The sequence below is a fragment of the Zalophus californianus genome, chromosome 1 (genome assembly GCF_009762305.2).
Source record: "Zalophus californianus isolate mZalCal1 chromosome 1, mZalCal1.pri.v2, whole genome shotgun sequence".
In the NCBI taxonomy this organism is placed as follows: domain Eukaryota; kingdom Metazoa; phylum Chordata; class Mammalia; order Carnivora; family Otariidae; genus Zalophus; species Zalophus californianus.
In genome coordinates this window covers 134,503,139-134,515,411 of record NC_045595.1, presented here as the reverse complement: position 1 = coordinate 134,515,411, position 12,273 = coordinate 134,503,139, and the positions used below count along the sequence as shown (strand labels likewise).

At 37.2% G+C, this 12,273-nt stretch overlaps 1 protein-coding gene across 4 annotated transcripts in view; it reads right to left on the bottom strand.

The window, feature by feature from the left end:
* YEATS2 (YEATS domain containing 2) overlaps nt 1–12,273 on the bottom strand; it is a 108,446-nt gene that overhangs the window by 75,642 nt on the left and 20,531 nt on the right. For 3 of the 4 annotated variants that reach the window (XM_027583071.1, XM_027583072.1, XM_027583073.1), the window contains exons 3-6: nt 8,206–8,303; nt 7,460–7,552; nt 3,907–4,152; nt 1,736–1,851 (exon numbers count right to left, since the gene is read on the bottom strand). In XM_027583071.1, coding sequence (XP_027438872.1) covers nt 1,736–1,851; nt 3,907–4,152; nt 7,460–7,552; nt 8,206–8,303 — 553 coding nt within the window. Of the gene's footprint in view, nt 1–1,735; nt 1,852–3,906; nt 4,153–7,459; nt 7,553–8,205; nt 8,304–12,273 lie in introns of those variants that run through there. The other variant, XM_027583074.1, reaches the window with a different exon arrangement.

Genomic DNA, 12,273 nt, shown 5'->3' with positions numbered 1-12,273 from the left:
TCTTACTACTTTTAAAGTTTAAATCTCTATGTCTAGGGATGCCTGGGTGGCTCAGTCGGTTAAGCGTCTGCCTTCGGCTCAGGTCATGATCCCAGGATCCTGGGATCAGAGTCCCGCGTCAAGCTCCCTGCTCAGTGGGCAGCCTACTTCTCCCTCTGCCTGCTCTGCCTGCCACTCCCCCTGCTTGTGCTCACTCTCTCTCTCTGACAAATAAATAAAATCTTAAAAAAATCTCTATGTCTACTCTTTTAGTTATTATCTTAGATACTCTAACAATCTTAACAAGTCTAACATAAATCAATAATTTTTCCCTCCTCCAGAACAAACAAGGACTTTACAACTCCTACGCCAATCATTCCCTCTCTACCTAAAATCCATGATTAATCAGTTCTAGCTGGTCTTCAAAAAACCCAAACACCTACAAATTAAATGTAATTATTTGAAAATGTCAATGATGGTTTCTCCCCAATCTTCTGGTGGTCCATCTAGATTTCCAGTTTTGGACTTTCTGAGCTGACAGGTCTCATACTATTGTTAAGACCCCAACTCTTAACATTTCACATGATCTGAGAGTCCCCTTGATAATTCTAAAATAATCTACAAAATAGAAATCTAATTGCCTTAATCATATTTTATGCTTCTATTTAAATACTATCACACAGACCATTAGAAATCTTTGCTTTTATTATCCTGAGATTTTTAAATGTACTTCTTGTTTGTTATTTGTGGTCCATTAACTGGGGCTTGGAAGATTTCCCCCCAACCTGATTTTCCCCTCAAATAATTACTGTCTGCCTGAATCCTTTATTTTCAATAACTGAATCTAATTATAATTTTCATAAATCTATCAACTTATTCAACAATCAAATAGTTAGTGAATACCAACTACTATAAGATACAAAACAAGACATACTTTCTACCTAAAGAGATTCCAGTCTGATTTGGGAAAAATACATAAAAACAGGAAATGACTATATAATATGATAAAGATGATAAGAGAGCACAGAGAAAATATACCTAATGAGGAAGGAGAAAGGAAAATAAAGACTTTGTGAGAAAATAACACTCTTATGCTATTTGAAGATTTAAGTCTTTATCCATTTCTAGATACTTGTCAAAATGATGGTGCTCCCACAAGACATCATGAGAGCATATTATTAAAGAGCTAGTCCTTCAGCTTGGAGAAATTCTGTCTTCAAGACATGCTCTGCAACTTTTTGTTAAAAATTTAAAACATTTCAATTTGAACAAACATTTTTTAGCAATTAGCTAAGGCCCTGAAGGAGAGACCTAAGTCAGAAAGTCAAAAGTTCTTCTAAACTTATCCACACTAATATGCTTGATAAAATACACCATTTGTATATGGGGTGCCTGGCTAGCTCAGTCAATGGAGTATGCAACTCTTGATTTCAGGGTTGTGAGTTCCAGCCCCACGTTGGGTATAGAGATTACTTAAAAATAAACTCTTAAAAAAAACCAAAAACCTATTTGTATAAAATAAAAGCTATTGTCTCAGAAATTTTTACCAAGCACAATTTTATTCTATGTCAAAGATTAGTAGACACAATGAGGCAGTTTCAAGTCTCTGGACCTTAGTTTACTTTTAAAACAACTAAGAGTTTGAGGGAAAAAATCTTTAAGACCTCTTCCTACAGTAATACTACGATAATAAAAGTATGCCAGAGTATTAAGATAAATGGAAACTGAAAATGAGAGAATTCAACTGGATACTCACTTGGACACATTGCCCACTACTATAGTTTTCTTTACAAAAAGTCGTGAAGTCTCATCTCCTGTGAGATCAGCATTCCGCTGCTCTGTTTTATGAGAGCCAGTAATACTAGCAGTGTCCTGAAAGAAATCATAATCAATTTTCACTTTCAATTTGGACAATTTCCAATAGGCAGAAACCACAAAATCATTCAAATTATGAATGGAGCAACTCAGATTTTTTTTTTTAATTACAAAATTCTCTGGCTTTGTGGCACCTCTCAGCATAAAAGTAATTTTATTGTATCTTTTCCATTAGTTTACACAAAATGTTTGTTCACTATAACTCCATGTGTATATATGTGCTTTTAACAGACACATCTATGCTATATATGCAAAGAGGATATGGAAGAATATACAAGAAACTATTATGTGGTTACCTCTGGGAAATGGGAATGGGGAAAGGGGTCAACCGAATTCACTTTCTTTTCAATCTTCTGTATTATTAAAAATTTTTCAATGAGAAGTACAATTCACTTTCTTTTCAATCTTCTGTATTATTAAAAATTTTTCAATGAGAAGTGCCGTAGACAAATGATTAAAGTTTGACTATGGAGATAGACTGCCAGGGTTTAAATCTTAGCTCTTCCATTTACTAGATGTGAAATTTTGTGTAATTACTTAACTTCTCTGTCTCAATTTCCTCATCTATAAAATAAGGATAACAGGCTGACTCAGTCAGTGGAGCATGTGATGGTTGATCTCCGGGTTGTGAGTTTGAGCCCCACCTTGGGTGTAGAGATTACTTAAAACAAAACAAACAAACAAAAAAAAACCTAGGGGCACCTGGATGGCTCAGTCAGTTAAGCATCCAACTCTCAATTTCAGCTCAGGTCATGATCTCAGGGTCCTGGGATTGAGCCCTGAGCTGGATTCCATACTGAGCATAGAGCCTGCTTAAGATTCTCTTTCTCCCCCTCTCCCTCTGCCCCTCCCTGCCACTTCCTCTAAAAAAAAAAAAAGTAACAGTACCTGTCTCACATGATTGTTTTGTACAGTACTCAGAGAAGCGCCTGGTACATAATACCAAATATGTTACATAAACATGAGCATGTATATTACATACAAGATGGTAAGTGTCTAAATCCTATGACCAGTCTTGCCTAAATTCTTAATTTAAAAACAAAACAACAACAAGAACAACAAAAAAACGGGTGCCTGGCTGGGTTAGATGGTAGAACATGCGACCTCTTGATCTTGGGGTTGTATGTTTGAGCCCCCACGTTGGGTGCAGATATTACTTAAAAATAAAATCTTAAGAAAACAAAACAAAAAACAAAAAATCACACACACACACAAAAACCCAAAAAACAAAAAGCAAAACCCATGCAGTACTTGCCCAGAAATAATACTGGTAAGAAACAAGTAAATCCAAACATTAAGAGTTTTCATTTTTGGGTAGTGGCATTATGAATGACTTTTCTATTCTTTCTTATTTTCTTGTAGTTTAAAATTTTTAACGATGAACACATATGAATTTATAACCAGAAAATTTTTTAAATTTGATTTTTATCAAAAATAAATCAAATCCTTGATGTCTGAATATGTGAAAAGCAACCTGGAGATTTCCTCTATCACAGAACACCTGGCTGAGAAAAATCATCCAATAAGGGCTCTATAGCCAAGTATTATACCAAGAAGTTCAGAGCAGCTTGAGATGGGAACTCAAATAAGAAACTGGCAGGATCAAAGAGGAATAAATGGTTTTCAATTCTATTTATTATTTGTCAAGTTTCCCCCAGTTATTAAAGCATCATTAAAGCATTAAAGTTTCACAAAGGAAAATGATGAAGAGAGAACAAACATGACAGAACGGAAAGACCTTGGACAAGGTCACAGAATTGCCAATTCCTCAAGGTTTCTCTCTTATCAATGTGGATGGCATCTAGGAGTTGTGACATGCACAGTTCTGATTCAGTTTAATTCTCAGCTTAATTCAGTTTAATTCTCAGTTCTGATACTTGTGGACAAAGGTAACTGTAAGCTCTTCGAGACTCAGTCTCCTCATCTCCAAAAGGGATATAATTAATGTATTTCCTAGGGTTCCTAGGAAGGTGAAATGGAATAACATGTACATGTACATACTTAATAAATACGAGTTCCCTTCTCCTCTCCCTCCCACCCATCAAACTATACCCTTCCAGTATTTCGGCCTGGTCTCTGTTCCATGTTGTTTGAGAGTCTTTCTTCTATATCCATATTGCTGTTATTGTCTTTGTCAGATAAGAAATCATTATGTTGAGATAAAGAATCACTTTCTGAATGATTGGCTGATGGTGTCTCTGATCTCTGATTGGCAGGAGAGGATGACCTAGATGGTGACTCCAAAAATTTCTTGATAGCAGGATGATTAAAAACCATTGTATCACATGTCTTTGATCCCTGCAAAAATGAAAGCAAACAAAACAAACTTTTAATCAAATGCATCGGAAGTGGTAAAATTTTAATTTTTCCAAAACCCTTATCTATTTACGGGTCATGCTTAAAATCCTTCAAAACCTGCCCACACCCATAAAATGAAGTCCAAACTCCTTAATGTGGTCTGAGCCAACAAAAGCTAGAAAGTGATAATTATGTGAAGGTCCTAACACTAAAAAGCTAAAGGTGCAAGTTCTCTGAAACTAAATGAAAAATAGAGGTAAATACATAGTAACATATTGAAAGTAAGTTTGACTTTAAAAAAAAATAAGCCTCACACTGCTTTAACATAAACACATCAACTGCTCTAAATAAAATGTTCCTGTAAAATATATAAATATTTTAAAAAATGTATATGTAAAATGGCTCCCACGAAGGAGTAAAATGTAGTACAGAATGCTTTAAAATGATTCATACTTACATATAAAGTTTGTCATCAGTCCAGTACTGAAACCTGGAGTATTTCTGTGTTATCTTGTTACTTGGATACAAAATACAGTGTATTCTGTTATAATGGGATACATCTACAGTTCCTAGGAAGCCCAGCTTTTAAAAAGTGTGCAGTTAACATAATTCAGCAAGAAGAAAGGAGCCAGAGGCTAGCATTTCAAAGCAACAAAATTACTGAATCTCAATAATAAAGGGTATTTTTTAAGCTGTGATGTATTTTGTTACAGCAAACTAAAACCAATTAAATGGCAGACCATAATAGACAAAAATACACCTAAATATCCTTGAATAAATTCTAATCAGAATATAACAGGGAAAAAAAAATCAGTGCACTTCTAGACTACCAAATAACACAGTTCAGAACTGCTAACAGTTAAAAAAAAGGGGGGGGCTGCTGCCTGGGTGGCACACTTGGTTAAGCATCCAACTCTTCATTTCAGCTCAGGTCATGATCTCAGGGTCATGAGATCAAGCCCCATGTTGGGCTCCCCACTCAGCAGGTAGTCTGCTGGAGTTTCTCTCTCCCTCTGCTCCCCATCCCTACCGTGCCCTCACTCACACACTCTAATAATAAATAAATTTTAAAAACAACAAAACATGAAACGGACAACCAGCTCTTCAAACAGAGTAGCTACAAGTCCCATGTCACGCAGATGCTAGCTTGTAATGTCCATCTTATTGGATCCAATAGCAAGCCATGTAACAGATGACAGTAAAATCTGCCCTGGGTTGAAGAGTGTCTCCCAAAAATTCATGTCCACCCCAAACCTTTGCAGATGTAATCAAGTTGATACTGTCATACTGGATTAGGGCTTACCTAATTAAAGGGAAATGTGGAGAGAGAGAACTGTGAAGACACACAAGAGGGAAAACATCCATGTGAAGATAGGGGCAGAAACTGGAGTGATGTAGCCACAAGCCAAGGAATGCCAAGGTTTGCCAGCAACTGCCAGAAGATAGGAGAAGGTGAGGAAGGATTCTTTCCTAGAGCCTTCAGAGAGAACATGGTCCAGCAACACCTTGATTTTGGACTGTTAGCCTCCAGAATCAGGAGATAATAAATTCCTCTTGTTTTAAGCCACGAAGCTAGTGGTAATTTGTTATGGTAGCTCTAAAAAATAGTTCAGACTCTAGTATGTATTAGGGAAACTCCTGTAGTAGAAGAAACAACTATCTACCATCTAAGATTAAATTCAAATAATGCTCCAGATTTCTCTAAGACAACATCGGGAGTATGACCAACGCCAGGTACCCTCAAGCAACACAGGATGACATGAAAGCCAAAACATGGTACGTCTTATCTGTAAAAACCATGGGGGACAATGCAAACCAGTATGGCATCACATCTTTCCCAGGCCTGCCACCACTCTACTGAGCCAGTACTATCCAAGAGAATTATCTAATTCTATTTGAGAAAACTTAAGAAAAAGAAATTTTACAATGAAAAATGAACAAAAGTTATAGGAAATTATCAAAATGTCAAACAAGAAACACTTCTGTTTCAGTTCAATCCTATCCCCATTCCCTTATAAATGGAGCAATCCAGCGGCAATCACATTGCCTAAGTGATAAAACTTAATATTCCTAACAGCAGGACAACCTGATTACTAGGATTCCTGATGTCATACAATATGAGGTATATAGCATCACCTATGAAGTTATTATTGCCAAAAACCTCTAACTTTAATCAAATCTTTAGACCCAACTACCAGTTTGCAGAAAAATAGAAGGAATGAAGGAATAACCTAAGGGAAAAAAAAAACTCAAAATGTAGGATATTCTATAAAGATAAATGGCCTAATCTCTTTAAATAAGTCAATATTATGGGGGGGAAAGGTGAACTCTTTTAGATAAAATGAGTCTAGAAGAAACCAAATAACCAAATGTAGCCCACTGACCTTGATTAGATCCTACATCAAAAAAACAGCTTTAAAAGATATTCTGGGGATGACTGGGAAAATCTGAACATGGACTGGTCATCAAATAATATCAGGAAGTCACAGAAGAATAACCTTTAGGAAATACACGATTTAAGTACTTAAGGGTGAGGTGTCATGATGCCTAGAACTTATTTTCAAATGTTTTACAGAAAAGTAAGACAGATAAAGCAAAGGTGACAAAACGTTAAGATGGTGAATCTAAGTCATGCACAAACAGGTGCTTATTTCATCTCTTACGTGGATCTGAAAATTTTTCATAGAAAGTGAGGGAAAAAAATCAGGGCTTCCTGAATTGGATATATCTACTGAAACTATAAATTGCTCTTCAGTAGGAAAATCAATCTATCTATAACTTACTCCAAAGCTGATCACAATCAAATGAAGAATAAAGCAAGTTAGAATAGGGTCTCACTCAACTTTGTATCTAACAAAGCCTAGGGACAGTGCTAAATATCAGTTGGAAAAGGATTTAATATAAAGGAAAAAATGTTGGGGTGCCTGGTGGCTAAGTCGGTTAAGTGTATGACTCTCGATTTCAGCTCAGGTCATGATCTCAGAGTCATGAGATTGAGCCCTGTGTGGGGCTCCGTGCTGGGCATGGAGCCTGCTTGATATTCTCTCTCTCCCTGTTCCTCTCCCCCTCCCCCACCCCATGCGCATGCTCTCTCTAAATAAAAAAACTAAAAATAAATAAAGGGAAAAATGATACTTAGGATTATTGACAGTTTATGTATTTTCCCAGGAAGGTAGGCTAGGTTTCTTGAATTCCAAAGGTCACTATAAGAAATGTTTCAAAGGCAGGAATTTCACATCAACACTAATTTCCCCTTCACACAACAAATATGGATAGCCAGAAATGACTGTATAGGAGGAAGACTTACCTCAGAAACTTTCAGAAGTCCTGCAGAAGCATAGTAGTTTGCAACAATGCAGGCACGAAGTTTATCCATCATCCTTCTTGCCTCAATCAGTCGCTAAAAACAAATGTCAACTTGTTACTTTAAAAAATAGAAATGACAGTAGAGATACACTATAAAAAATTCATAAAATAAGAAATACAAATGACCAAAACTTCAATTTTCTAATAATCAAAGAAAGGCAAATAAAAATGATGATCTCCACCTGTCAAATTGCAAAAGACTTTTTAAAAGTGTGACAAAAGCCAATGTTTATAAGAGTATATAGACATGTTAATATGTATATTTATATATATGTATGCATATCCATTGAGAAAAGTCAAGATACTGGGCACGAGCAAAAAGGAATTATTTTTTTGGGATGGAATTTCAAGTAATTTTCCTCATTATGTTTTTCTGCAATTTCACGTATGGGGAAAAAAAAAGACATATGCCTTTTTTCCAAAATGAGAACACTCTTTTTAAAAGAACAGCAAAGGGGGAGAGGACGTCTGCATGGCTCTGTCAGTTAAGCATCCAACTCTTGATTTCGGCTCAGGTCATGATATCAGGGTCCTGGGACTGAGCCCCACATGTGCATCAGGCTCCCCACTCAGTGGGGAGTCTGCTTCTCCCTCTCCCTCTCCCCACTACTGGGGAAAAAACCATGATTCTATCTCAATAGATTTTTTTGCAACAGCTTTGTTTTTTTTAATTTATCACCATTATACCTGGTCAATGACTTCAATTTCATGTTCCTTATTCTTCATTTCAAGTGCAAATTGTTCCTTGATAATAGTCTCAATCTTCTGCACAGCAGCATCTCGAGCTGCACAATGAACATAAAATAATTCAAGGTCTAATTACTCAGTGACTGTCATGATTTAAGTCAGTATGCAATAGAAGAAACCCAGGAAACAGTAACTCCTACGTGGAGAAACCTAGTAGCTGTCACTTTAACCAATGATGAAAAGTTAACATCACTAATATGGGGGCAAACTGACTTCATGTGTTTTCTGATATAATGCACTCAGAAGTCTACATCACTCTAAGGCATTCTGGCCAAAAATGCTAAGTCTAATTACAGGGAACATCAAATAAACCCAAACTGAAGGACATTCTACAAAATAACTGGCTTACATGATTCAAACATTAAAGTCAAGAAAGGTAGAAAGGTTGAGGAGATTAAAGAGATATGACAACAAGGGGCGCCTGCATGGCTCAGATGGTTAAGCGTCTGCCTTCGGCTCAGGTCATGATCCCAGGGTCCTGGGATCGAGTACCACATTGGGCTCCCTGCTCCTTGGGAGCCTGCTTCTCCCTCTGCCTCTCTCTCTCTCTCTCTGTGTGTCTTTCATGAATAAATAAATAAATAAAATCTTAAAAAAATAAATAAAGAGATATGACAACAAAATGCACTGTGTGATCCTGGACTGGAGCCTAGAGAGGGGAAGTAGTTATAAAATACGATACTGCAAAACTGGTAACTGAATACTGACCGGACGTTACATAATGTAATGGATGAATGTTAAAATTTCTTGCTTCTGATAATAATACTGTGATTACATAAGAGAATCTCCTTAAGAAATACACTTGTATTTGCAGGTGTCCAATTTATTTTCCAATGATTTAAAAAGAATGATCTGCATATATACCTGCATGCATACGTACATGTATTTGAGCGTGTGTGTGTGTGTGTGTGTGTGTCTGGGGGTGGGGAGAAAGACTTATAAATCAAATGAGGCAAAATATGAACAACTGGCAAATTAATCTGGATAAAAGACATACAAGTATTCCTTGCAATTTTCCTGCTTGGAATTATACCAAAATAAAATTACTGAACAAGAAAAAAAAATCCATTAAGATTCTGAGAGAAATATTTGGTGACCTGTGAAAAAACCACAGCCCTGAGGACAAAGGAAATAAAGAGATAGATAGAGGGGAAGCAGTCTGTGACATAAGAGCAGTTCATAAGAAGGCAGGAAGCTTCCTTCCCTAGAGAAGGATCTAGCAAGCAATTCAGCAGTTCCTGATCACAACTACCTAAAACAATGAGTAAAGAAAAGAATTCAAAAGTAAAGAAAATGCTTCTGGGACACCTGGGTGGCTTAGTCCGTTAGGCATCCAACTGTTGATTTCGGCTCTAGTCACGATCTCAGTGTCAGGCGATCAAGCCGGACAGCAGGCTCTGCCCTGGGTGTGGAGCCTGCTTGGGATTCTCTCTCTCTCTGCCCCTCCCCACCCTCTCTCTGCAAAAAAAAAAAAAGCTTCTACTCTTTTTTTAAAGATTCTATTTATTATTTATTTGAGAGAGAGATAGAGAGAGCATGAGCAAGGGAGGAGAGGGAGAAGCAGGCTCCCCACCAAGCAGGGAACCCGACACGGGGCTCAATCCCAGGACCCTGGGCTCACGACCCGAGTCGAAGGCAGACACTTAACCAACTGAGCCACCCAGGCACCCCTGAAAGCCTCTACTCTTGAAAGTAATATTATACTATATGATAACTGGAATTTAAGTAAAAACTCAAGGGGGGGGCACCTGGGTGGCACAGTCAGGTAAGCGTCTGACTCTTGGTTTCAGCTCAGATCATGATCTTAGGGTCGTGACAGCCTGGTGTCAGAGTGTCTGCTTGAGATTCTCCCCTCTCCTTCTGCTTCTCCCTCAGGCATGCTCTCTCTCCCTATCAAATAAATAAATCTTTTAAAAAAAAAAAGCTTGGGGTGCCTGTGTGGCTCAGATGGTTGAGCGTCTGCCTTCGGCTCAGGTCATGATCCCAGGGTCCTGGGATCGAGTCCCGCATCGGGCTCCCTGCTCCTTGGGAGCCTGCTTCTCCCTCTGCTTCTCTCTCTCTCTCTCTCTCTCTCTGTCTCTCATGAATAAATAAAAATAAAATCTTTAAATAAAAAATAAAAAATAAAAAAATAATAAAAATAAAAAAAGCTTGAAATTTAAAAAAAAGGAAAAAAATGCCTCTAGAGGTGATAGAATTCAGATGATGAGTACTCAAAGTAATATGCAACTCAAAATTTAAAATATCAGATACAAGGGGAAAAAAGAGCCAAATAACTGCTTCAAAACCCTGGAATTTTGGGGCATCTGGCTGGCTGAGTTAGTAGAGCATGTGACTCTTGATCTTGGGGTTGTAAGTTCAAGCCCCACATGGGGTGTAGAGATTACTTAAAAATAAAATCTTTAAAAAAGAAAAAAGAAAAACCTGGGAATTCTGCAAAATGAGCCTGTGTTTGTAATATGAAAAAAATGGTGTTCACTCATGCTTTGGAGTATATGAAAAACTGCAGAGAAAATATGGACCCTTTGATGACCCATGTCATTCTCTCCCTGTAAAACATGCCATTAAATTGGCAACTTCAAACCAATAATGGTGTAAGTGAGCATTCTTGTGGATATGTCTGCATGGAGGGAAATGACTGGTTTTTGTCATTATGAAAAAAAAGAGTATTTTCTATTATTACTACACACACACACACACACACACACACACACACACGACTGGTTTTTGTCATTATGAAAAAAAGAGTATTTTCTATTATTACTACACACACACACACACACACACACACACACACACACACACACACACACACACACACACACACACCCCTCCTTGTCTGTAGAAACCAGTGGATACTCTTAAGGGAGAGGCTGAAGTCAGAGACCGTGATCACTGAAGGCGGTTTTATCTAAGCTCCTTAGAGGGAAACTCTTCTAAATTATGTCTTTCATGGAATAAACAAAAACAAAAACAATAAACAAAATATAAGCAAAAGGAAGCATCCTACCAAATCTACTTTGAGCAAAATCTGAAAAATAAAAATATGGTTTGGGATTAGGCACAGTATGGTCACCAAGAGGAAAAATAGCAAATTATCCCTCAGTAGGAAAAACTGTCCCTGCTTAGGCAGAGTATCTGGGAACTTACACTAGATTCAAACTGAAATTATTATGTTTACTAAAACAATCAGTTTTCCCTCTTATTTTTATTAAAAAAGTTATGCCATCTGATGCATTTGAGTAATGGATATGTGTCACATTTATTTGGCTTATTATTCAAAGGAAATTATTTCCTTATAAATAAAATTACAACTGAATGAGGGGAAAGGTTGCAGTGAAATGTTTTCATTATTTGGAATTCAATTTGATAATTTTTGGTCCACAAAGACTTTCGGGGGATACATATGATTTGACCGCATAGAGACATGAATTTCCTTTCACCACTTCAACTCTAGGGGCACAAATCTTTGTGAAGCTACAACACTTTATGACTTGGATGCCTTCTTCACCCAGCCGTAAGTGCAAGCTTACATAGATTTATTATTTAAATAAACAGTAGTGAATTTCAGCAATAATTTGTTTTAAAAACTCAAATTTAGCACTTTTTCCTGAGATAGTTTAAAATATTCTGGGTAGTGGGACACCTGGGTGGCTCAGTTGTTAAGCGTCTGCCTTCAGCTCAGGTCATGATCCCAGGGTCCTGGGTCGAGCCCCGCATCAGGCTCCCTGCTCGGCAGGAAGTCTGCTTCTCCCTCTCCCACTCCCCCTGCTTGTGTTCCCTCTCTCGCTGTCTCTCTGTCAAATAAATAAATAAAAGCTTTTTAAAAAATAAATAAATAAATAAATAAATAATAATATTCTGGGTAGCTACAGACACATAGTTGATGATTTGCTCTTCAACTAATTACATGATCTTGGGCAAGTAATTTAATGCCTCTGAGCCTAAACTACTAGCAGCTAAGTGCAGGGGTTAAACTAGATGACTATTTTCCAAATTTAAATCATT